This window comes from Lepus europaeus, chromosome 11 (genome assembly GCF_033115175.1).
Source record: "Lepus europaeus isolate LE1 chromosome 11, mLepTim1.pri, whole genome shotgun sequence".
NCBI classification, from domain to species: Eukaryota; Metazoa; Chordata; class Mammalia; order Lagomorpha; family Leporidae; genus Lepus; species Lepus europaeus.
In genome coordinates, this window is record NC_084837.1 from 80512017 (window position 1) to 80538221 (window position 26205).

At 38.3% G+C, this 26205-nt stretch overlaps 1 protein-coding gene across 5 annotated transcripts in view; it reads left to right on the forward strand.

The window, feature by feature from the left end:
• Positions 1-26205, forward strand: part of MINDY2 (MINDY lysine 48 deubiquitinase 2) — a 105032-nt gene that overhangs the window by 63849 nt on the left and 14978 nt on the right. Inside the window, exons 6-9 of one of the 5 annotated variants that reach the window (XM_062206016.1) lie at positions 7450-7592; positions 9508-9681; positions 14577-14777; positions 25889-25957. In XM_062206016.1, coding sequence (XP_062062000.1) covers positions 7450-7592; positions 9508-9681; positions 14577-14777; positions 25889-25957 — 587 coding nt within the window. The other 4 variants (XM_062206015.1, XM_062206017.1, XM_062206018.1 and 1 more) reach the window with 4 other exon arrangements.

Consider the following 26205-nt stretch of genomic DNA (forward strand, 5'->3'; position numbering starts at 1 on the left):
AAGCTCATTTATTTCAAATGTTTATTAAAAATTGAGCTCTGGTCCCAGATGATAATTACTTTTTAAAAAAGATTTATTTATGGGGCCGGCGCTGTGGTGTAGAGGGTAAAAGCCATCGCTTGCAGTGCCAGTATCCCATATGGGCACCAGTTCGAGTCCCGGCTGCTCCACTTCTCATCCAGCTCTCTGCTGTGGCCTGGGAAAGCAGTAGAAGATGGCCCAAGTCCTTGGGTCCCTGCACTCACTTGGGAGACCCAGAAGAAGCTCCTGGCTCCTGGCTTCAGATCAGCACAGCTCCAGCCGTTGCAGCCAATTGGGGAGTGAACCAGTGGATGGAAGACCTCTCTCTCTGCCTTTCCTTCTTTCTCTGTTAACTCTGCCTTTCAAGTAAACAAATAAACCTTTTAAAAAAAAGATTTAGGCCAGCTCTGCAGCTCACTAGGCTAATCTTCCGCCTTGCAGCGCCGGCACACTGGGTTCTAGTCCCAGTTGGGGCACCAGATTCTTTCCCGGTTGCCCCTCTTCCAGGCCAGCTCTCTGCTGTGGCCAGGGAGTAGTACAGTGGAGGATGGCCCAAGTGCTTGGGCCCTGCACCCCATGGGAGACCAGGATGAGCACCTGGCTCCTGCCATCAGATCAGCGCGGTGCGCCGGCCGCAGGGCGCCGGCCGCGGCGGCCATTGGAGGGTGAACCAATGGCAAAGGAAGACCTTTCTCTCTGTCTCTCTCTCACACTGTCCACTCTGCCTGTCAAAATAAATAAAAATAAAAGATTTAAAAGATTTATTTATTTACCTGAAACTGAAATTAATTACTTGAATCTTGAAACTTTTAAATCTTAAATCAAGTAATTGATTTCAGTTTCAAGTAAATAAATAAATCTTTTAAATCTTTTTTTAAAAATTTATTTATTTACTCAAAAGGCAGAGTTAGCAGAGGAAGAGAGAGAGAGAGAGAGACAGGTCTTCCATCCACTGGTTCATTTCCCAGTTGGCCACAATGGCCAGAGCTGCACAGATCTGAAGCCAGGAGCCAGGACCTTCTTCTGGGTCTCCCACACAGGTGCAGGGGCCCAAGCTTTTGGGCCATCTTCTACTGCTTTCCCAGGCCATAGCAGAGAGCTGGATCAGGAGTAGAACAGCTGTGACTTGAACCGGCGCCCGTATGGGATGCTGGCACTGCAGGCAGAGGTTTTACCCGCTATGCCACAGCACTGGTCCAGAAATACTTTTATTAGCATTCTTTTTTGAGAAAACATGTGATTGGCTGACAGTCAAATGGGATTAGGTATTCTTTCAGCTTTGTTCAGATAACATTCATTTTCTTTTGATACTAAAACCTTGTAGGAAAAGTATTAGATTTTTATTTCTACATAGTGTACTTACTATTCTTTTGGATGTCACTACCTTTTTGAATCAAGTCATATGAGACTCTATCTTGGAAACTCTGAATATTTTTCATATTAGAAAAAACCCTGTTTGGGGAGCCAGTGTTGTAGCATAGTGTATAAAGCCGCACCTGCAACACCAGCATCATATATGGGTGCCAGTTTAAATCCAAGTTGTTCTGCTTCTGTTCCAGCTCCCTGCTAATATACCTTGGAAAGCAGCAGAAGATGCCCTGAGTTCTTGGGCCTCTCTACCCATGTGGGAAACCCTGAAGAGGCTCTTGGCTCCTGACTTTAGTCTGGCTTAGCTCTGGCCATTGCAGCCATTTGCGGAGTAAGCCAGCAGATGGAAGATCTCTCCCTCTCTGTTTCTCCCTCTTTGTCTGTAACTGTGCCTTTCAAATAAATAAATATAAATCTTTTTTTTTTTTAATTTATTTTTGACAGGCAGAGTGGACAGTGAGAGAGAGAGAGACAGAGAGAAAGGTCTTCCTTTTGCCGTTGGTTCACCCTCCAATGGCCGCCGCGGTAGTGCGCTGCGGCCGGCGCACCGCGCTGTTCCGATGGCAGGAGCCAGGTGCTTATCCTGGTCTCCCATGGGGTGCAGAGCCCAAACACTTGGGCTATCCTCCACTGCACTCCCTGGCCACAGCAGAGAGCTGGCCTGGAAGAGGGGCAACCGGGACAGGATCGGTGCCCCGACCGGGACTAGAACCCGGTGTGCCGGCGCCGCAAGGCGGAGGATTAGCCTGTTGAGCCACGGCGCCGGCGCTATAAATCTTTTTAAAAAACTATTTTATCTATCCTCTTGTGGAAAAACCACACTAATATACTATATCTGATTTTGTTTTAAAGATTTATTTATTTATTTGAAAGGCAGAGTTACAAAGAGAGAGGGAGGGACAGAGAGAAAAGTCTTCCACCTGCTGGTTAACTCCCCAAATGGCTACAATGGTTGAGGCTGGGCCATTCCGGCGCCAGGAGCCAGGAGCTTCTTCCAGGTCTCCCATGCAGGTGCAGGGGCCCAAAAACTTGGACCATCCTGCACTGCTTTTCCAAGAGCATTAGCCAGGAGCTGGATCGAAGTGGAGTAGCTGGAACATGAACTGACACCCATATGGGATCCCAGTGCCAACTGTGGCAGCTTTACCTGCTATACCACAAAATACCTCTTTTGCTGCTTTCCCAGGTGCATCAGTGGAGAGCTGGATCAGAAGTGGGGCAGCCAGGACTTATACTGGCACTCATTGGATGCCAGTGTCACAGGTGGCAGCTTAACCAGCTGCACCATAGTGCTAGCCCACTATATCTGGTTTTTTTGAAACTTAAAGGTAGATTAAACTAAAAAGAGGCCAGCGCCGTGGCTCAACAGGCTAATCCTCCGCCTAGCGGCGCCAGCGCACCGGGTTCTAGTCCCGGTCGGGGCACCGGATTCTGTCCCGGTTGCCCCTCTTCCAGGCCAGCTCTCTGCTGTGGCCAGGGAGTGCAGTGGAGGATGGCCCAAGTGCTTGGGCCCTGCACCCCATGGGAGACCAGGATGAGCACCTGGCTCCTGCCATCAGATCAGCGCGGTGCGCCGGCTGCAGCGCGCCAGCCGCGCTGGCCATTGGAGGGTGAACCAACGGCAAAGGAAGACCCTTCTCTCTGTCTCTCTCTCACTGTCCACTCTGCCTGTCAAATAAATAAATAAATAAATAAACTGAAAAGAAAATCAGATCATTTGGATGAATCTGTCATAGTGACAATGTTAAGACCTGACCCAACTTAAATTTGGTTTTAAATCTCAGGAAGAGCCACAAAGTAGAAACTTTTTTACATAAAACAAGTTTCCTTTTCTCATGTGTCCACTTTGTATTCCTTTTTACCTAATTTTAGTGCCCTTCTAATTTCAATTTCTTTATGGCACTTGGTATCTTTATGTTCTCTAACAACTCTGTAGTTAAAGAGGAAAATGATTTGGTAAGCTTATTTTTTAAAAAGAAAGATTTATTTACTTTATTTGAAAGAGTTACACAGAGAGGAGAGAGAGAGAGAGAGAGGTCTTCCATCCGTTGGTTCACTCCCCAATTGGCTGCAACAACCAGAGTTGCACCATTCTGAAGCCAGGAGCCAAGATCTTCTTCCAGGTCTCCCACACAGGTGCACCAGCCGAAAGACTTGGGCCATCTTCTACTGCTTTCCTAGGCCATAGCAGAAAGCTGGATCAGAAGTAGAGCAGCCGGGTCTCGAACTGGCACCCATATGGGATGTCAGCCCTGCAGGTGGCAGCTTTACCTGCTATGCCACAGCACTGGCCCCATAAGCTAATTTTTTAAAAAAAATTTATGGCCAGTGCCGTGGCTCACTAGGCTAATCCTCCACCTGCAGCACCGTTACACCGGGTTCTAGTCCCGGTTGGGGTGCCGGGTTCTGTCCTGGTTGCTCCTCTTCCAATCCAGCTCTCTGCTGTGGCCTGGGAGTACAGTGGAGGATGACCCAAGTGCTTGGGCCCTGCACCCCATGGGAGACCAGGAGGAAGCACCCGGCTCCTGGCTTCAGATTGGTGCAACACGCCGGCTGTAGCAGCCACTTGGGGGTGAACCAACAGTAAAGGAAGACCTTTCTCTCTGTCTCTCTCTCTCACTGTCTAACTCTGCCTGTCAAAAAAAAAAAAATTATTTATTTATTTGAAAGGCAGAGTTGGCCTATCCGAAGTGAGGAGCCAGGAACTTCTGGGTCTCCCATATGGATATAGGGGCCCAGTGACTTAATTATCTTCTGCTGCTTTCCCAGGAGCATTAGCAGGGAGCTGGATTGGAAGTGGAGCAGCCAGGACTCAAACCAGCACCCATATGGCATGACAGCACTTCAGAGGTGGCGGCTTTACCTGCTGTGCCAGAGCACTTTCACTGGTTCTGATAAATAAGTCTTAAAAAAAAAAGGAATACACTTGTGCAGAGAAGTAACCCTGATGTTTGTAATATCCATCACCAAATGCACTCTTCACTCACAGACATCCTCACTGCAAATCTCTTTCAAAAAGATTCAGAAACTCAGTGAAGACATCAGACAGTACTGCCTCATGTGATTCTGAAATTGAAAAATTGAACACTAAAAAGATCTTAGTTACTTCTTTTCAGAGAACATGACATAGGTTCAGAAAGAGTAAGTGACTTGCCCAAGACATTTTTTTTTAAAGTTTATTTATTTTATTTGAAAGGCAGAGTGAATGAAGGGGTGGGGGGAGAGGGATGGGGAGAGAGAGAGAGAGAGAGAGAGAGAGAGAGAGAGAGGTCTTCGATCCATTGGTTCACTCCCCAAATGGCTGCAATGGGTGCAGCTGGGCTGATCCAAAGCCAGGAGAAAGGAGCTTCTTCCAGGTTTCGGATGAGGGTGCAGGGTCCCAAGCAATTGGGTCATCCTCCATTGCTTTCTCAGGCATACCAGCAAGGAGCTGGATCAGAAGTGGAACAGCCAGGACTAGAACTGGTACCTATATGGGGTGCCGGCATTGCAGGCAACACCACAGTGCCAGCTCCATTACTTACTTCTTAAATGTTACATAATATGAGGCCAGCATTGTGGTCCAGTGGGTTAAGGTTCCGTCTACAATGCTAGCATCCCCTATGATTGCCAGTTCGAGTCTAGGCTGCTCCACTTGTGATCCAGCTCCCTGCTAATGTGGCTAAGAAAGCAGAAGATGCCCCAAAGCTTGGGCCCCTGCCACCATTGTAGGAGACCTGGATGAATCTCCTGGCTCCTGGCTTCAGCCTGGTCCAGCCCCTGTTGTGATCCTTTGGGGAGTGAAGCAGTGATAGATTTCTCTCTCTCTCTCTCTCTCCCTCCTTCCCTCCCTCCCCCCCCTCCTCCCCCAACTCTGTAACTCTTTCAAATAAGTATATAAATCTTTACTAAGTGAATAAATCAACAAATAAATGTTACATAATAGTAAAGGCTCTAGTATATAACCGATACATTCTGCTAGGTAACTTAGTCTTTAGTAAAGCAACAATAATAATGGAAAGGGGAGCTCTTATTTTTAAATTTATAAACTCAAAAGTTACATTATAAATCCAAGAGGTATGCTATAATTGTCCTTTCTGTAGCCCTCTTTATAATTTTCCCACTCCCTCTCCTGCCTTGGTCTTCGGAGTGGTGTGATGTATTTTTAACTCTTACAACTACTTTGCAGATTAAAATGCTATGGCTTGACACTAAAGAATGGAAAAGACATTGAGTAATCCTACATTGTCAAGTTGCCTCTGGCCCTACTAAGTTTCTTTTCAATTTCTTGTTGAGGTATTATTTTCTTACGTAGATTGATCTTTACAGCCTACATCTGTCCCTCTCAACTCAAAAACCTTTTAAGAGGCCCTTCCCCTCCCCTCCTCCTATATTTCCTAGGACATTTCTTTCTTACTAAAAGAGGGGAGCAGAAGGGAAGAGAAAAAAGAGAAAAATGGGTTTTTAAAATATTTATACAGTTGATTCTCATTATGTTCTTTATAGTTGTTGTGTATACTGAAATATTAACCATTGCTCCTAGGAAAATACAGAGTTTAGGTTCTTGTGTGCCTCTGGTGACATTTTCATCAGCTAATCAATATATAACCTTGTTTTCACATATATTGTTGATTCATTGGCATTAAACTCATAGTGAGCAGCACTACACCTCAGGTGTGAACAAAGCTTATCTAACAATGTATTTTCTCCAGAAGACATATCAGAGCATTTGTCACTAAGAAAACTAGCTAGCACTTTGCCATTGCCTAGGATAATTTTTTAAGTACAAAAGTGTAAAAAATGTGGCACTAAGTAAACCGTGAAAGGACACTTATTTAGCATGAGATTTGAAGGAAAAAGGCAGAGTGTTGTCCTGTTTGACCTCAGTTGGTTGTGTATATCTCACTCAGGTGACTCAAACTTTTGGCCAATCTTCACATAGTCAAAAAAGGATCATGAAAGTGCTATGAATATTGATTCTGGGGTTGTTAATAAATTTTAGCCAGTAGATTAACTTGCAAATATTAACCCACAGTTAATGAGAATCTACTCTGCATACATGTTTTAAATTAAACCCCAGAAAACTTTTTTATATTTTAAGTATTATTTCAAAAACCAAAGATCATTTCTGTCTGAACTTGATGTATCTACATAATGAATGTAATGTTTGAAGAAATTAGAATAAAAATGGCATCATTATCCCACCATTTTCTGTTTAATCTTAATGTCTGTGTTTAGTTTTAAGCCACAAATTGAATAATTTGCAACTAGAGAATTATCTGTGGTGTTTGTTAAAATCTTATGCCAATTTTTGTTAAGGATACTTTTAACTTCTGAGCACCTCTCCATAGGGGAGGTAGCTATTGATATATATCTTTCTCTCCTACTCACTTTTTAAGTGGTTAACTCCTTTTATGTGCTTTAATAAGTTTTTGTTTTTGTTTTTATTTTTGTTTTTGACAGGCAGAGTGGATAGTGAGAGAGAGACAGAAAGAAAGGTCTTCCTTTTTGCTGTTGGTTCACCCTCCAATGGCCGCTGCGGCCGGCGCATCATGCTGATCCGAAGCCAGGAGCCAGGTGCTTCTCCTGGTCTCCAATGCAGGTGCAGGGACCAAGCACTTGGGCCATCCTCCACTGCCCTCCCGGGCCATAGCAGAGAGCTGGCCTGAAGAGGAGCAACCGGGACAGAATCCGGCACCCCAACTGGGACTAGAACCCGGTGTGCCGGTGCCGCAAGGCGGAGGATTAGCCTGTTAAGCCACGGCGCTGGCTGCTTTAATAAGTTTTAATTGTATTATTTCTGTGCCTTTTATTGCAAGCTCTCTGAAGTCATTTTTGGAAGTAGGTGAAGTTTAAGTAAATATATCTGTTGGTGAAAAGAATTTCACATAACTTTTTTAGGGTGGGAATATTTATCTTTACAGAAAAATTAGAGTTGAATCTTTGAGGTAATCATATAAGAGTAGGAAACATCTTATACTGACTGGCTGTTCTCTATATTTAGAACAGAGTGTAAATAGAAAATAACTCTTTAATTTTGAAAGTATTCTTCCATCTAATCATTATGCATTGTTTCCATAGGCTTTGTGGCTGAGCAGTTTCTGAATAATACAGCCACCCAACTGACATACCATGGATTATGTGAATTAACTTCAACGGTTCAAGAAGGAGAACTTTGTGTGTTCTTTCGAAATAATCATTTTAGCACCATGACCAAATACAAGGTATGATGTAGAGCTAGCTATTTGTTGTTCTAAATCAAAGGAATTTGATTTAGAGTTATCTTTTGATCTGCTCACAACAAAAGATTTTAGCATAGTATATCTTAATCATCAAATTATGGAAGCAATTATTAAATGCTTCTTTAATATGTTATTTGTAATCTTCATGACATATCAATATCATTACAAAAAATTTTTTAAAGATTTCCCTTAGATAAATTATTGAAATTTATGTTGCCAAAATGTCATATTAAGCTTCTTGCTACACGTGGACACCTACTTTCTTTCCTGTTTATGCTCTTTATTTTCATTAAATTTACAAAGAAGCATTTAATAGATGTATTAAATACTTTTCTAAGATGGAATGATTAGCAATTAAAGTGTTACTTCAGATCAATTTTTGTTTTATTAAGTCTCAACTTCTTTTTCACAGATTATTGCATTAAGAAGAATTTACTATTTTCTAAGAAAAAAAAACCACAAACCCCAGAATTACAACTAAGATGACCTTTTTTTTAGATTTATTTATTTGAAAGAGTTAGAGAGAGAGAAATGCACAGAGATCTTCCATCCACTGGTTTACTCCACAGATGACTGTAGTTGCCAGGACTGGGGTAGGCCAAAACCAAGAGCCAAGATATTCATCTGAGTCTCCCATGTGAGTGGCAGAGACCCAAGCACTTAGGCTATCCTTGCTGCTTTCCATGCCTTTAGCAGGGTACTGGATTGGAAACCGTGCAGCTGGGACACAAACTGGCACCCATATGGGATATCGGCACTGTAGACTGCAGCTTTACCTGCTACGCCACTGCACCAGCCCCTAAGGTGACTTCTAAAGAATGATGGATTAAAGGAAATTAGGAGAATTAAGATTTATGTTTATGATATTATTTGCTATTATTTCAATTATCAGTGTAACTTAAAATTTTTATAGTGTCATTTATAGTTCTAAGGAAAAAAAACTTACTGAATCACCCTTTTTGTTCTCTTGCATTGATCCCTTCAGTTTTTACAGCTGTCACCTACTTCAGGAATTTATCAACTTCTAATTAGACTTCTATGATAGAACACTGTTCTTACCATGTCTATAATACAGCAAAAATATTCGGTAACACCTAGTCATAAAGAATAAAAATGAAAGATATGATCTGTTCCCCCATATCAACACTCTGCTTCATCCAAAATGGTATCTGTCTTCTCACTGATAATCCTCCATCCCTGCACATACTTTGTGCTTTCTCATTGCTCTGCTTTTACCATCATTTCTCCTTCTTAATCCCTAATTAGGATATATTTGCTGTCCAAATTCCATCCTCTTTTATTTTTTAAAAAGATTTATTTATTTATTTATTTGAAAGGCAGAGTTACAGAGAGAAAGAAGGAGAGGAAGGAGAGAGAGAGAGAGAGAGAGGTCTTCCATCTGCTGGTTCACTCTCCAGATGGCCACAATGGCTAGAGCTGCACCTAACTGAAGCCAGGAGCTTCTTCTGGGTCTCCCACGTGGGTGCAGGGACCCAAGGACTTGGGCCATCTTCTACTGCTTTCCCAGGCCATAACAGAGGGCAGGATAAAGTGCAGCAGCTGGGACTTGAACTAGAGCCCATGTGGGATGCTAGCACTGCAGGTGGTAGCTACACCACAGTGCCAGCCCCCATAGTGCTGTTTTTAAGTCAAATCTTAATTGAACATACCGAGAGCCCCTATTTCTCCTAATGCTGTAATGTGACAATTATAAACTACATTCAGAGAAGGTTGATGTGGACAAATAAGACATCCATTTCATCTATTGTATATGTTGTGCAGACCTAGTGAGAATAATTAATACACTATAAATATATAGACAAAAATTTCCTTTAATAGTATATTAACTAATTCTGATCAATTTAATTGTCTTTTTCTTTTATTATTTCTTATTAAGGGTCAACTGTATTTGTTAGTAACTGACCAGGGATTTCTTACTGAAGAAAAAATTGTTTGGGAAAGCCTGCACAATGTAGATGGTGATGGGAATTTCTGTGACTCAGAATTTCATCTGCGGCCTCCTTCAGATCCTGAAACAGTATACAAAGGACAACAAGATCAGATAGACCAGGTAATTTTGGTTTGTCTTCTTCATCTTGTTTAAAATGGTAATTTCTTTTTGTTTTTCATTTTTTAAAACAACTTACTATATTTATTTGAAAGGCAGAGTTATATATAGAGAGAGGTAAACAGAAAGATCTTCCATCTCCTGGTCCACTCCCCAAATGGCCGCAATGGCCAGGGCTGGACCAGATTGAAGCCAGGAGCTTTGTCCTGGTCTCCCATGTGGATGTAGGGACCCAAGCATTTGGGCCATCTTCTCCTGTTTCCCAGGCACGTTAACAAGGATCTGAATCAGAAGTGGAGTAGCTAGTTCTCGAACCAGCACCCCTATGAGAGCCACACCATTGTAGGTGACTGCTTAACTCATTATGCCACAATGCTGGCCCCCAAATGGTAATTCCTTTCAAATGTAAATTCAGTTACCCAAACTTTAGAATCAAAGATTCATTCATTAATATACTTGTGAAATTTCCCTGATGCTTCCTAAATGGGTAAGTGTCCTTCTATATGTATTTTAAGTATATCCTTTGGTTCAGAAGCCCAGATAGTGCTGAACTATGAAAGTCACGGTAAGGAGTTTGATTTTATTCTTTTTTTTTTTTTTTAAGATTTTTATTTATTTATCTGAAAGAGTTACACAGAGAAGGAGAGGCAGAGAGAGTGAGGTCTTCAATCCACTGGTTCACTCCCCCAATTGGCCACAACAGCCGGAGCTGCGCCTATCCAAAACCAGGAACCAAGAACTTCTTCCGGGTCTCCCATGCAGGTGCAGGGGCCCAAGGACTTGGGCCATCTTCCATTGCTTTCCCAGGCCACAGCAGAGCTAGATCAGAAGTGGAGCAGCTAGGACTCAAACTGGCATCCATATGAGATGCCAGCACTGCAGGTGGCAACCTGCTGCATCATAGTGCCGGCCCCTGGATTTTATTCTAATTGTAGTAGGAAAGCCATGCTGAATATTAAACGTGAAAATGACATGATCTACTTTACCTGTTTTAAATGACTGTTGTGTGAAGAATGCATAGCAAATGTACTAGTCTGGTTTTTTTAGTTACTGAAACAAAATACTTGAAGTAGGCCAACTTTATAAAGAAAAGAGGTTTATTTGTCTTAGAGTTCAAAGTCTGTGACTGAGTAGCCCTGTTGATTTGGTCCCTGGTGAAGGCCTAACTGTGCAAAGCATTACAGCAGTGGGAGGACATATGGGAGGAAGAGATCACATCTCTAAACAGGAAACCAAAGAGGCTAGTGTATCAGTCCCCTGAGTACCTGAATTGACATAAGGACCTCCTACTTGACCCCACCTCTTAAAAGTCCAACCTGCAGGCCGGCGCCACGGCTCAACAGGCTAATCCTCCGCCTGCAGCGCTGGCACACCGGGTTCTAGTCCCGGTTGGGGCGCCGGATTCTGTCCCCATTGCTCCTCTGCCAGTCCAGCTCTCTGCTGTGGCCCAGGAGTGCAGTGGAGGATGGCCCAGGTCCTTGGGCCCTGCACCCGCATGGGAGACCAGGAGAAGCACCTGGCTCCTGGCTTCAGATCACAGCCACAGCGTGCCAGCTGTAGCACCCATTTGGGGGGTGAACCAACAGAAAAGGAAGACCTTTCTCTCCGTCTCTCTCTCTTTCTCTCTCTCACTATCCACTCTGCCTGTAAAAAAAAAAAAAAAAAAAAGTCCAACCTGCAAGCATTGCCACACTGAGAACCAACCATCTCACACATCAACTTTGGGGGATACACATGAATATGTCTAAACCATAACAGAAAGGACATAAGTATAAGTGGACACTGGCAGTCTAAGAAGTGATGATGGGGACCAGCGCTGTGGTGTAATGGGTACAGCCGCCACCTGCAGTGCTAGCACCAGTTTGAATCCTGGCTTTTCCACATAGCAGAGAGATCCAGCTCTCTGCTATTGCCTGGGCGAGCAGTGGAAGATGGCCCAGGTTCTTGGGCCCTTGCACCCGCATCGGAGACCTGGACAAAGCTCCTGGCTCCTGGCTTCAGATCGGTGAAGCTCCAGCTGTTGCAGCCAACTGAGGAGTGAACCAGTGGATGGAAGACTCTCTCTCTCTCTGCCTCTCCTTCTCTGTGTAATTCTGATTTTTCAAGTAAATAATTAAAAAAAAAAAAAAAGCAGTGATGAGGGCTTAGCCTTGTGAGGGAGAGAGGAGCACACATTTGAGATATATTTTGCCTAATCAGAAAATAGAGAGTTTAGAAGATAGCATGCACTGAGTGATAAGTAGGTGGATATTCTAAGCCTTAGAATATCCAATATTCCAAGATAACCAAGAGCAATACTTAACAGCATGAACTGCACTACCAGGTAGAACTGTCATGTAGGACTGAGACAAATGAAATTTTTGCCATAGTTGAGCAGACTTGGAGCCACAGGTGTGCTTATTATTCAAAATATAATGGTAATATTCTTCCCCGACTGAAGCCAAAATATGGCAATGGAAACAGCTGACACATATTTTGCCAGTAACAATTTAAGTGCATAGACATTGTTCCTTTGGCAAATGAGCAGTTGTATTCCTGGCACTGTAACTAAGTTCTGGGATTCAAAAATAGATCAGTCTCATTTTCAAAGATGCTACAGTCTAGCAGAAGAAGTAGATATTTGACCAACTATTATTATACTAAGTTATTTAATAGCAATTTGAATAGCAAGCTATGAGTATATTAATGAATACTTGATTTAAAAGAATGCTGATCTTTCTAGGACTCGACTTTTTGAGAAACAGCTGTGATAGTGTACTAATTTTCTTTCAGAATCTATTCAGGGGTATTGTTTTGAAATGTTATTTAAAATGTATATAGGATTTTCCTAACCAATATATGTAAAAATACTGGAGCAAAGGGAATGAAGGCAAAGTAACAATAGATAGTCATGGTAATCTAATTGTAAAATGTCAAGATTAGTGTTTATGGAAGAAAAAAGGAAGGAGTAGGATTTAAGGTCGTGAGATGGGGTGGGTTTATGGCACAGCAAGTAAGTTACCCACATCTCATATCAGAGTTGCTGGTTCATGTTCCGGCTAGCTTGTATCCAATCCAGCTTCCTGCTGATGTCACTGTGGGAGGCAATTGTTCAAATACTGTCGCCCATGTGTAAGACCTGAATTGAGGGGCTGGCACTGTGGCGGAGTAGGTTAATTCTTTGCCTACGGAGGCATCCAATATGGACACCAGTTCTAGTACCAGCTGCTCCTCTTCCAAATCAGCTCTCTGCAAAGGCCTGGGAAAGCAATGGAGGATGGCCCAGGTGCTAGGCCCCTGCTCCCAGCTGGAAGACCTGGAAGAAGCACCTGGCTCCTGGCTTCAGATCAGCTCAGCTCCGGCCATTGCAGCCATTTGGGGAGTGAACCAGCAGATGAAGACTTTTCTCTCTGTCTCTCCCTGTCACTGTCTGTAACTCTACCTCTCAAATAAATAAATAAAATCTTAAAAAAAAAAAAAAAGAAAAAGAAAAAGAAAAAGAAATAAAAAAACCTGAATTGTGTTCTGGGTTCCTGGTTTGACTTGGCCTAGCCCTAGTTATTGCATGCATTTGAGGAATGAACCAACAGATGGAATATCTGTCTGACTATATCTCTCAAATAAAATGAAAATAAATAAATTTTAAAGGAATGTAGGAAATAAAAAATAAAATAAATCATTGGGCTCGGTAAAGACCAGGGCTTGAAGAAATGAAGAAAAAAACTTGAAGGATAGATTTTTGAGGCCAATCGTCATACTATACAGTGTATAAGGTCTTCACAGGCAAGATTGATTTATTATTTGAGTGGCAGAAATACAGAGAGAGAGAGACAGATAGACAGAGAGATCTTCCATCTGCTGATTCATGCCCCCAAATGGTTGTAATGGCCTGAGCTGGGCCATTCTGAAGCCAGGAACCAGGAGCTTCTTCCAGGTCTCTTATGTGGCTGCAGGAGCCCAAGCCCTTGGTCCATCTTCTATTGCTTTCCGAGGCCATTGGCAGGGAGCTGGATCAGAAATGGAGCAGCTGGGACTTGAACCAGCACCTATATGGGATGCCACTGCTGCAGCCAGAGGCTTGCCCTACTATGCCACAGTGCTGGCCCCAGAAATGAACTTTTATATGGCCTCTGAATTATTTAAAATTCTCTTATTTTGAGGTTAGAGTTACCAAGTTTCATGTAGCCATGTCTGAGTGCCTGTGTTTAAATGTTAATAAATACACACTTAGATAATAGAACTTTTTGCCAAAATGTACCACTTTTTTCTCATAGGATTATCTGAGTGTTTATGTGGGAGGAGGGAGAAAGTTGTTATGTAATTGAGGATGACTGTATGATGTACTATTATCTTGGCTTTAACAAGCAGCTTTTGGAAGAATATTCAGTTAATATTCTTGGGAAATTCTGTTTTTATAAACAAAACTTTTATGACAGTAAATGGAAAAGGAAACAGACTACAGCAGTTTCAGAGAATGGGAGATGTGTTTGAGTTTATATGTAAGTGTAGGCAAATTCTAAGTGGATATGTATTAATTGTTAATAGTAGTTAGCTCTGTGTAATATTATGGTGACTTAAACATTCTAATTTATGTTTTTCTGCATTTTCTGCAGGCACATGTTTCTTTTGTAAACAAGGAAACTTTTTTTAAGCTTTTGTGAATACCTTATATACTGCTTCTAAAAAGAATTTAAAGTGAATTCCAAAAATATTTAGAGCAATGACAGCATCACTGAAATAAGTTCATAGCTTCCCAAAGGAAAGACTTAGGAAAATACTTTTCACTTCAGTATTTAAACTCCAGTGTGCTTTTTTAAAAACCCATTCTCGTAGCTTTATAGTTACAGCATCTACAATTGTACTCATTAATGTTTAGGTAAAATCTCATAGCTAAAGATGGTTATGTTTGAATTTCTTAGGACTATCTTATGGCATTGTCTCTGCAACAAGAACAGCAGAGCCAAGAGATCAATTGGGAACAAATCCCAGAAGGAATCAGTGATTTGGAACTAGCAAAGAAACTCCAAGAAGAAGAGGATAGGCGGGCTTCTCAATACTATCAAGAACAAGAACAAGCAGCAGCAGCTGCTGCTGCTGCTTCCTCCTCTACACAGGCACAGGTAAAACCCAGTGTCCCAATTCTTAAATATAAGGATTATTTTAGCAATAAAGAACTTTCTGCTTGAAGTAAAAAAAAAAAAATTAATTAAAATTATATCTTGACTCTTTGTTTTATTAGCATTTTGAAACCTATGGGTTTTGTATCCTAAGTTGTGACTATCTTATTTCTCCTAAAATTCTGATGGCAACATTTTTCAAATTTACTTTAAGTTCTTAAATGCTTCAAAGAAAATAGACCTATTTGGGGTCAGCATTTGACCTACCAGTTGAGACATCCCATATTGGAGTGCCTGGATTGATTCCTGGTCATGGCTTCTGATTCCACTTTCCTGCTATGCAGGCCCCAAGAAACAGCAATTGATACCACAAGTGCTTGGCTTTCTGCCACCCTTTTGGGATGAGTTTCTAGCTCTTGGCCCTGGCCTGGCCTAACCCATCTATAGCAGGCATTTAGGTAGTGAACCAGAAGAAGTTGGGAGCTCTCTCTCCCTGTGTCTCTCTGCCTCTCAAATAAATAAATAAGAAAAAAAATTTAAAAGAAATAAACCAATTTGAGCAAAGTCATTTCTCTCAACTACAGAACAATATGAAGTTCTACCAGAAGAGTAGACTTTGGAGTCAGAGAAATGTGGATTTGCATTTCCTTCTTCTGTCTCTCTTTCCTATTTGGAATACCTTGGACAAAGTCCTTTACCTCTTTTAGACTAATTTTCCTTATCTATAAAATGGAAGATAATACTTAACTCTTAGTGTATTTTTTTTGGTGAAGATTTTATTTATTTATTTGAAAGGCAGAGATACAGAGAGAAGAGAGAGAAGGAGAGAGAGAGAGAGAGATCTTCCAGTTGCTGATTCACTCCCCAAATGGTCACAGTGGCCAGGGCTGGGCCAGGCTGTAGCCAGGAGCCAGAACTTATGGGTTTCTCATATGGGTGCAGGGGCCCATGCACTTGAGCCATCTTCTGCTGCCTTCCCAGGCACATTAGCACAGAGTTCGGTTGGAAGTGGAGCAGCTGGGACTTGAACTGGTGCCCACGTGGGATGCCAGCATTGCAGGCTGAGGCTTAGCCTTCTATGCCACAGTCATGGCCCCATAACTCTTAGGTTTATAGTGAAGAACAAATACCTAGTATGAGTACTTAACCCAATGTCTGATCTGTACTATGTATTCAGCAGTGATCAGAACCATTTCAGTTCTCACTTTCCCCAGTTAAATGTTATAAGCAACTGAAAATATTACTATTAGATGGGTTTCTGTATGTAAAATCACTTTTTCATCAAACTGAAAAATATTCTCCTTCTTTTATGTTTAACTGTGTCATCCCAGAAAAGTTCTTTTTATTTTGGATATACAAGCAAACAAAATGATTTTAAGGTCTAATAAGACAAGATACAGAATTACTCATTAAAATAAGTATAACATTTCTTTTTCTAGCTCAAAAACTGGCTACATCAAGCTTAATACTTGAATCCTACGATGTTATGATTATCTTTTTTCTCAAAAAGTTATCTTATTTTACAGAATACACTTATTACACACTCAGTTATCAGAATTTTTTTTTGTTTTTAAAATTTGTTTATTCATTTTATTTATTCCAAGACATTGGCAGAAGCAATGATTTTTTTTGGATAAGACCCAAGAGCACAGGCAATAAAAGCAAAAAATAGACAAATGGGATTATAGCACACTAAGAAGCTTCTGCACAGCAAAGGAAACAATCAACAGAGTGAAGAGACTACAAACAGAATGGGAAAAAATAATTTGCAAACTGTGCATCTAATAAAGGATTAGTATCCAGAATTAATATTGAGAATAAAAGGAGTTCAAGAAATTCAACAACAACATAACAATTAAGAAACAAAGGATCTGAATAGACAATTTCCAAAAGAAGAAATACAGATGGCCAACATATAGATGAAAATGCTCAGTATCACCAGCCATCAGGAAAATACAAGAAAAAAATGACAATGAGATATCATTTCATGCCAGTTACAATGGCAATTATTTTTAAAAAATCCAAAAATAGCAAATGCTAGCGAGAATGTGAAGGAAAGGGAAACAAACTTCTTGCATTATTGCAAAATTAGTACAGCCATTATGGAAAACAGTATGGGGATTCCTCAAAAAACTAAAAACAGATCTACCATATGGTTGTCCCATTTTGGGGAATATATCCAAAGGAAATTTAGTCAGCATGTGAAAAAGATACCTGCACTGCCATGTTTATTGCAGCTTGTTCACAATAATAAAGATATGGAATCAACCATATCTGGTTGACTGGATGAAGAAAAGGTGGTATATATACACAATGGGGTATTACTCAGCCACAAAGCAGAATGAAATCCTGACATTTGCAACAAAATGTATGGTATTAGGGACCATTATGTTAAGAGAAATAAGCCAGACACAGACAAATACTGTATGTTTTCTCTGATCTGTGGAAATTTATATATGTGTATGGATACCTTATTATTTGGTTTACAGATATTTACAAATGTTATCTTCACTGAGTTATATCCTCTATATAATAATATACCCTTTTGTCCTCATTTTATGATCTTTTTCATGAGTCCCATGTTATGTAATATTACTATATCCACTCTGCTTTCAAAAAATGTATGTATGTATATGGATGTAATATATACATATGAAGGAAATATGGTAAAATATTAAAAATTATTATAACTGTGTGGTCACTGAACTCTCTTTTATACTTTTCTGTATTTAAAATATTTTAGAAAAGCAAAAATAAAATTATGGTATTTAATGAACTTTTAAAGAATTAGTTTACAAAAAGGTGTCACGTTCTTTAAAATTCTACACAAGTTGAGGGTTAAGGTAATATAATCTTAAGTGTTATTCTTTGAAATTCAATTTATTTTGAATACTTGCTATATTAATTATATCTATTCATAATGGCAATGGCAATTACACTATGTAGTACAACATGTCTGTATACCAGTAGCTTCTTTTTCCATTAATGATTTCTTTCACTTTTGTGGGTTTTCTTGCTAGATAACTATGACTGAGCACCTTAGAATATTTGGGGGTAATTTCTTCCTGTGTATTTTTCTAAAAGCAGGGCCAAGTAGTACCAGCCTCTCCATCAAGTGGAAGACAATCTGGGAATGCTGAACGTAAACGAAAGGAACCTCGAGAAAAAGAGAAAGAAAAAGAAAAAGAAAAGGAAAAGGAAAAGGAAAAGGAAAAAAATAGCTGTGTCATTTTATAACAAGTGTTGGATTCTGTTGGAACCACCTATATGTCTTGAGAAAACAAAACCACAGGAAGAAAGGAAGAAAAACCGATAAATACCGTTTGTGCCTGATTTCCCAATGGATTTTGTTCATGTTTTTCAGGGGAAAGGTTGTTACTTTGTTACAATCAAACTTTTTCAAGTCACACAATACACTCTTTATGAGTTGGAGTTTCATGTTACAAGTTGGAAATGCTGTGTGTTTTCATTCATAAAAATACTGCACTTGTAGCCAAATAAGTGAATCACAGCAAATTTTTGTGTCATAGTGACATTCATAACTCATATCAGTTAGAAAGCTATTTTATCTTCTAACAACGAATGGAGGTAATTGATTTAGTCTGATTCCTTCCTGAAATCTAAATATTAGCACAATAGTTTCTGAAGTTTTTCAATAATAATGATGATCTAATCAATGAGATACCAGGGGTTTAATATAGGGATTTAAAAAGAATAAAAAAGACAAAAATATAGCAGGAATAAGTAGTCTTATTGTATATTGGACTAGTTCAGCCCTTGAACAGCTTTACCTTTCTTTAGTTATGTACATTTTAGATATTATCTTGAGAACTGATAATGAAGCTTGGATATAATTTAGATAGAAAACAAAGATTTTTATTTCTTTTCCAAGAGCAAAAAATTGCATAACACTAATACTTATAACCTGTGAAATCAGATATTAATGACTTTGTAGTGTGGTAAAATTTCGAAGAATTCTGAAATCTTCAGCATAGGTAACTTGGACCACAGTTACTGTTTATTGATAATGTGATCAGTGAGTTTAAGGAGCAAACCACAGTGGATGCAAGGCCTTGTAAATATAAGGGTGTAGAAAAGCAGATGCTTCGATGTCTACATTTTCTAAAATTACCTTGAATCTTAAATTTTAAATCATGTTTATTGCTAGAAAATTAAGTGTAGTTATTAAAACCAACAAAAAAGCACATTTCTGAATGAGATAATCTCCAAGTCTAGTGAAGACATCAATATGTTTGAGAGTAGATAAAATTTGGAGGAATTTATGTAAAAGCAATCATATTTTTTAACTTATGGGAACCAAATAAACTCAAAGCATCTTACAGTGTTTATAGGATTCAGAAGGAATATTTATTTAACTTTATTATGAGGCAACAAATATTTTTCCTGTCTTTCTAGATACACTTTGGAAAACTATCCTTAATAGTCCTTTTTATATGCTTTATATTTAAAAGTTTGTTTTAGTCAATTTTGAAAAGACTATTGCTGCTGCAAGTAGTTGTGTGATTTATATTTCAAGCCTGAATAAATTTGTTTATTTAAGAGCATCATAACCTGACCTGAGCATCCACTTGGAGAATGTTGTCTTGTGGTTTGGAGAGAGAAAAGACTAAAAAAAAAATTAAAATAAAGATGTAGTTGAGCTTTTCTTTCTTTTATAAACTGTGTAATTAACTTTCTTCATGATCCCAGACCAGATATAGCATAAGTCTATATGTAAAAAGCAAAGTCTTATTTATGGAAGGAATTATTCTAAGGGAGAAATCCAGGGTTAAGCTGTGTGTTTTATGTCCTTCTATTTGCATGTCTATTTATGTTACAAAATTTGTTATTTCTTCAAATTTCCTATGGTAGCATGATAAATCATCAGATAACCTGTTTGGGATATACAATTTGGGTGCAAAATACTTGGTCTGTCTCTTGATTATAACCTGGAATAGACATCTGTTGTTAAAGTAATCATATATACTATGAAACTCTTTTGACTCAAACAGGTTGACCTAATACATGTTTACTCTTGATATTCTCTTGTTTAAGGAAGGAAACTCAAACTTCAGGGTTTGTTTTTCCCAGAACAGATAGTAGTAATAGTGCATTATATTTTAATAAGAACAAAACAATAAATTTGAGAAATTCAAAGAACCATATTTGAGGCATATTTTTCCATAATTATATTCTTACCTATTTATTGCCCTTGAAGAATACATGTGTAGAAACTATTCTTCTGTCATTTGTTATTATCTTATTAATTTGTTCCAAAGATAATACTGCCATTCTGCATTCCCTCTGGAAGGAAAAAAAAAACCAACTCATTCAAAACCAGCAGTGCTGCTATCAGATAAGTAGATGTTAATGTATACTTAGAAGAAAAACCTTAAAAATGTAATGTTTGTTAAATCAGACTTTTTCTATGTAATAATATTTCTGAGTCAGGCTTTCTTACATTCCTGGAATTCAGTTTAATATACCAAGAGTAATAATGATAAAATGTTCACTTTGATTACTGTGGTGGGGAATTAAATGTTCAGTTCTGTTAAAACCAACAAACTTCTCAGAGATACTACTTTACTATCCTTAAAGATTATAAAAAATTTAGACCTATTGTGTCTTTATTTTCTTGTATTTTGCTCAAGGTAGCAAAACAGGTATTCAGGCATTTCATTGCTGATTGTGTACATAGGAATTTAAAAGTGATATGTTAAACTCTTTCTTAATACATGAAAACTGTTACATGTACACAGCTAGCAGAAGTTAGAATTTAAACATTTTCTTTTTAATTTTTATAGGCTGGATTAGGGGCACATTTGTATCAATCAAAGCATCATTAGAATTAACAAAAGAGGCAGATGAATGAATGGATATGATTACTGCACTTTCCTCTTACTTTCAAAGACTATTCCTTAGAGTTAGTAGCCTGTCTTTATTAACAGTATGAACATTTTCTTCAGGTCTAATCACATTGCATCAGTAATGCTGTGAATTCTAGTATTTGACAATACTTATTGTATGTGTGTGTGTAGCTGTGTCTGTGTGTATGTTTCTGAAGTAAGGTTCCATGACTTCTATTAAATTCTCAAAGGAATCTGGAAACTTTACCTCAGTTGTAAGAATCACCATTTTAAGAATACACACACAAATATACATGTACACACTTAGCTTTCTGAACCAGCTACAATTGGCGTTGGTTGTACACCAGTCCAGTGTGCTTAACTAAAGTAATGTCTTCCATGTTTCAAGGTCAGGTAGTTGAATGAGGCATAGCGTAGGATTAGGTTTTGGAATATAATTGTATCTCATTTTTATTGTCTCATGTGATAGTATTTGTTGCTTACTTCACACTCTGTTTTGAATTCTTCCTCATACTTGTTGATCCTTGCTTAGCTAAAAAAACTTAATATGAGAGAACTTATATGACTGAACTCAACATCAATCTTTTTTATATTTGCACAAAATGTAACTAGCATTTTATTTTCAATTAATCACAAACTCAGTTCACTAAAAGAGATCTTGAAAGGAAAAAGGACTAGAAGGCAAATATTTAAGGAAAGAATAATTATGATCTCTATATTAATGTTGGCATACAAAACAGATATCTGTAAAATCCTGCAGGGGGGAATTGAGATAATTTTCAGAACTGTCTTCAAGGAATCTTGATTATTTAAAATTTTTAAGTATTATATTTTGTTAACTTTCCTCTCAATGTACCTGTGATTTTAAAACATGGGAAGCTTATAGATTTGACACATCACTCAATACTTAGTCATGCATCTTAAAATATAATTGAAAACTTATATTTCATAAATTAAGATGGTGGTGTTAAAATTAGTCTAAAATTTGTATTTTAATAAACTGGATATGTGAAGTTCTGGATCATTTTGTATTTAAGAATCCAGTTTTATCTTGCCTTGAGCAAACTTTCTGTGCCTCAATTTGCTCTTTAAATGTGTGAAGAATGCTTTTTTAAAAAAGTGTTTTGCACTCCTGAATAATGGGCATGGTATAAGCACAGAGTATTACATAAACTATCACTAATATTATACTTTTTTTTTGTTTGTAAATGTGAGACTTTTTTCCCAATGGAATAATGTATCTTAACCCAGTTTTGTTAATACTGTCAAAATTTGTAGAATTGTCTTGTCTTTGGTATGGTGTCATCTCTTCCCAAAATGTGTTTTACAGTTGCTTTTTTTTTTTTCTATAGACTGTAGAGTCAAAATAAGAGTATTTACAGAGTATAAGAAGCATTTTAAAATCTGTGTTTTTCAATATCTTTTACAGATCTAAACATTGAGATTCTCATTACTTTCCCCCACTGTGGAATAAAATACAATGGTATCAAGTTACTAATATGTTAATTTTTTACATAGGTGAAATTCATTCAGATCTGTCAAATACTTTCATTTTAGGGCTATTTTAGTTATTTGTGGGTTTTTTTTTTTTTTAGTGTAAAATATTGTTTGATAATGTGCCATTAAGTTCTTTTCAGAAAGGGACTGAAAATAGTAAAGGAACTCATTGGAATCTTAGAGTTCTTAGTTTCTCTGATAAGTTAATGTCTTTTGTTAGTAATGTCCAACTCTTCTGAGACTATTGGGAAAACATGAAAAATTGAGGTTATTCTTCTCAGGTGATTCTAAACTAAATTTTAAAATCAAAGGCTTCCTGATTAAGTAAATTGCAAAATAGAGATAATGGAGTGTGAGGGGAAAATTGTAGGACTCTGGTAAGCTTAACTTTTTGAAAATCGATCTAAACTTTAATTCATGCATGTCTCTTACTGAATCCTAGTGTTTCTGCTGTTAGAGTTGAATAAATTGTGATATGCATATATATTTTTACATGAGAGATTCTAGTTTCTAATTTCACTTTTCTGATCTCAAGAAAATTAAACTCGAAAAACAGGGTAAAATTCTTCAACTGTTGCCTCAAATTCAGCATTGTCCTATTGTCCTGAAAAAAGAAGAGACAGATTTGTCTACTAACACAGATTGTTTTACGGCATAGTGGTAGCCCATTTTAGGTACTAAGATAACATGGCAGAAATAGAAATCTTAGGCTTTGAACTACAGTAGATTTAAAGAGAAAACAAAACAAAACATTGTTCTACAATAATTCTATTTTGTCTGAACTGTATTCTGAGGATTCCTTCAAAGCATTTAACAATTTATCCCTGTTACCTTTAAAACCCTAATGGTGATCCACATTGTAATATCTTGTTTTGAGAGATAGGGATACCTCCCTCATAAATTAAGAGGCTGCAAAAAGCAAAGCAAAATTCTTTGGGAGGTGATCCTGGTTTCTTTGGCCTTTGTAGTTGTTTCCAGCTTTAAACAGAAAGTCATAAAACTGAAATGCCGCTTAAATTGTCAAATCAGTGGCCTGTCCAAAGGGCTTGTAACTGAAATGCCCTACAAGCAGTTGTACCTAATGCAATGTCTCCAGACCAAGATTGTTATTTACTTTCTGAAGATCTGTCTTAAATGTCTCAATTTTTTCAGTTATTGTTCTTTTTCACATATGAGTAATATGAAATAACCATTTCCCTCCTCAGGGTACATATGATATCTTAGCATTACAGATTTTTAAAGATGAGGCTTTCAAAAGCCTCCATTGGTTTTTGTGAAAAGGTTATGTATTCTTCAATAAAAAGGTGATTCTCACATATCCACAAGTCACAAATAGGACGATATAATAAAGATTGATGTATAAGTTTTACACAGCAGTCTGCAAAAGGGATAAGCTTTACCTGTGAAACTTTGAAAGTACCCTGAAAGTCATTTTCTAAAGCTAATGCATATAAATCTTTTTCCTTGAATTTTGCACAATAATTGTACTGAGGCACATGTTTTGGGGAAAGCAACTAGGATGGTATATGGCTGCAAAAAGTAACCATGAAACTTAGCAAGAAAAAGAAACATTTTCTTCCTCCACTTTACTATCAGAACTAATTGGGTCAAGAATTTGCTATGATATGTTATAGATCTCTGTGCCAGACCAAGATTGGTCAACTGAGTTTTCAAAGAGTTTAGATATATAGATTGTGTGTGAGTGCCTACATTTTTCTACTCTTTTCCTCTTGTCTTAATATCCTGTCTACCTATGAAATAATGCATCTCTTTTGCTTTGTGACTGCTGCATTTCTAGTGAAGGAATAATAGGGGCCAGCATTGTGGCAAAACAGGTTAAGCCGCCGCCTAAGATGCCCAAACCATATGAGTGCTGGTTCTAGTCCAGGCTGCTCCATGCTTCTGACTTCAGCCTGGCCCAGCCCCAGCCATTGCAATCCCGTTAGGGAGTGAACCAGTGGATGGAAGATCAATCTTTCTCTGCCTTCCAAATAAATAAAATCTATTTAAAAAGGAATAATATAAACCCTAAAAATTAAAAGGAAAGATCATTGAAAGACCCCCCCCCCTTTTTTTTTTAAATTAACAGACACCTAAAAGCACCTACCCAGCTTAGGGTTGAACTGAATTTCTATGAAATAAATGTATTGCTTTAAATGCTAATCATGCTAAAACTAATTAAAAACTGTATCTTAAGCAAGTTCAAAAGCTTCATTTTTGGAGGATGTTCCTAAAAAGGCATTTTGAACATAGATGGGAATGTATAAAATATTTGTAACAGTTATTCAGTATTACTCAACATTTAATTTCATGTTTGTTATTGTACCATAAGGATAGTGTCATTGTTGGATTAAAATGTTGGATGTTTGTTAATACACTTAAAACTGTTAACCAGTGAATAACACCTGTAGTATTTTTTATTATAGATTATATTTTATTTCAATAAACTTTGATATTTAGACCAAACAGTGTTTTTGCAATGTATAATCATCTCATTAAACTACTTCTTACAGGGTGAGGATAGTGGGAGCTGCCATGTTGACCCATTCACATAGCTCTTAGAGTACTAGGACCAACTTTTGGTAAATACAACTTTGTTTCCCCCCAAGAGGCAGAAAACAACAACAACAACAACAATATAATAATCAAATACAAATATAATAATCAAATACAAACCATATAATATAACCTGATTCCAGTGGTAGATTTGTTATATCTGACACCTGTCTTGTCTTAGAGGACTAAAACCTGAGAAGATACCACTTTCACTTTATTCCAGGATGCCAACTCTAATGTAAAGTTTTGTCCAACTGTTTAACGTCCAAACCAGCTAATACCTGATAGCTTGCTTGGGCTTCCCAGCCCTCTGAGCAGAATTAATCATTCCGCATAGCATTTTGCCAACCTTCTGTCATTGGTAGCACTTCAGGCCGACTGGACCTTTTAAAGATAGAGATCATATGGTCTCATTCATCTTGATTTTCTTAGCACATGACCATTGACAGGAAGAACTTAACTATTTTTAGAGGAATTTTTTTGGGGGTGGGGGAGAGGATGATATACTTCTACTCAATTAAGAGAAAGATTTTTATGGCGCAGATGTCTAATTATTTTTTGACACCTATGATGCTATGAATTATTAGGGAATAGCTTTCAGCAGCCTGGGGTCCTTTCAGTTGGTTCTCACAAAATGTGCTTCTCTGGGAGGAGCAGTCTGGAGTTGCAGCTGAGCCCAGGTACCTTTCTCTTTGGCTTGATTCTTCTGATTATTTTCCTTCATGCATTTCATGAAGTGATCTCATAACACATTTGCATATTAATTCTCTTGGTAAGAATCTGGCCCTTATTTGTTTATAATGATGCTGAAAGCATGCTAGGGGAACATTGTCAGCTCTTCCAGGTTTGCAGTGGTGGCATTCATAGGCATTCCTTTTTGAACAGTACCCATTCCTCAGATGTCCATAATATCACCTTTCTTGTAGATTTGCATGTAAGTGGCCAAAGGAACAAATCTATGTTTTTCTAGAAAGCCTAGAAAACATATATCGGGTGATTGTCCTTTTTCTCTTTGTTTTCACCATGTTCTTGAATTATTTAAACATGCAGAAATTTTTTTAAGATATCTATATTTTGTAGTTATTGCTTACCTATCTTATAAATAAGATAATCAAGTTGGGTTGCACCTTCAGCATAAAATTTATATAGATATATAATCCCTTAATTGTTTGTGTCCCCTCTGGTTTTCCCTAGGTATCATCCTGCAAGTGCCTAGAGCGAATGGAAGAATGTTTGACAAACAGCAGTCTCAGTAAAACTACAGTAAGCAGCATTTTCTCGTTATATGCCCTGCTTTCCTCATTTTCTGTTATCCAATGATTTACCCCATTGTTTGTCAGAGCTCAGATTTTTTTTTAAAGATTTTTTATTTATTTATTTGAAAGTCAGAGTTACACAGAGAGAGGAGAGGCAGAGAGAGAGAGGTTCACTCTCCAGTTGGCCACAACGGCCTGAGCTGTGCCGATCCAAAGCTGGATGGGAAGTGGAGCAGCCAGGTCTCGAACCGGTGC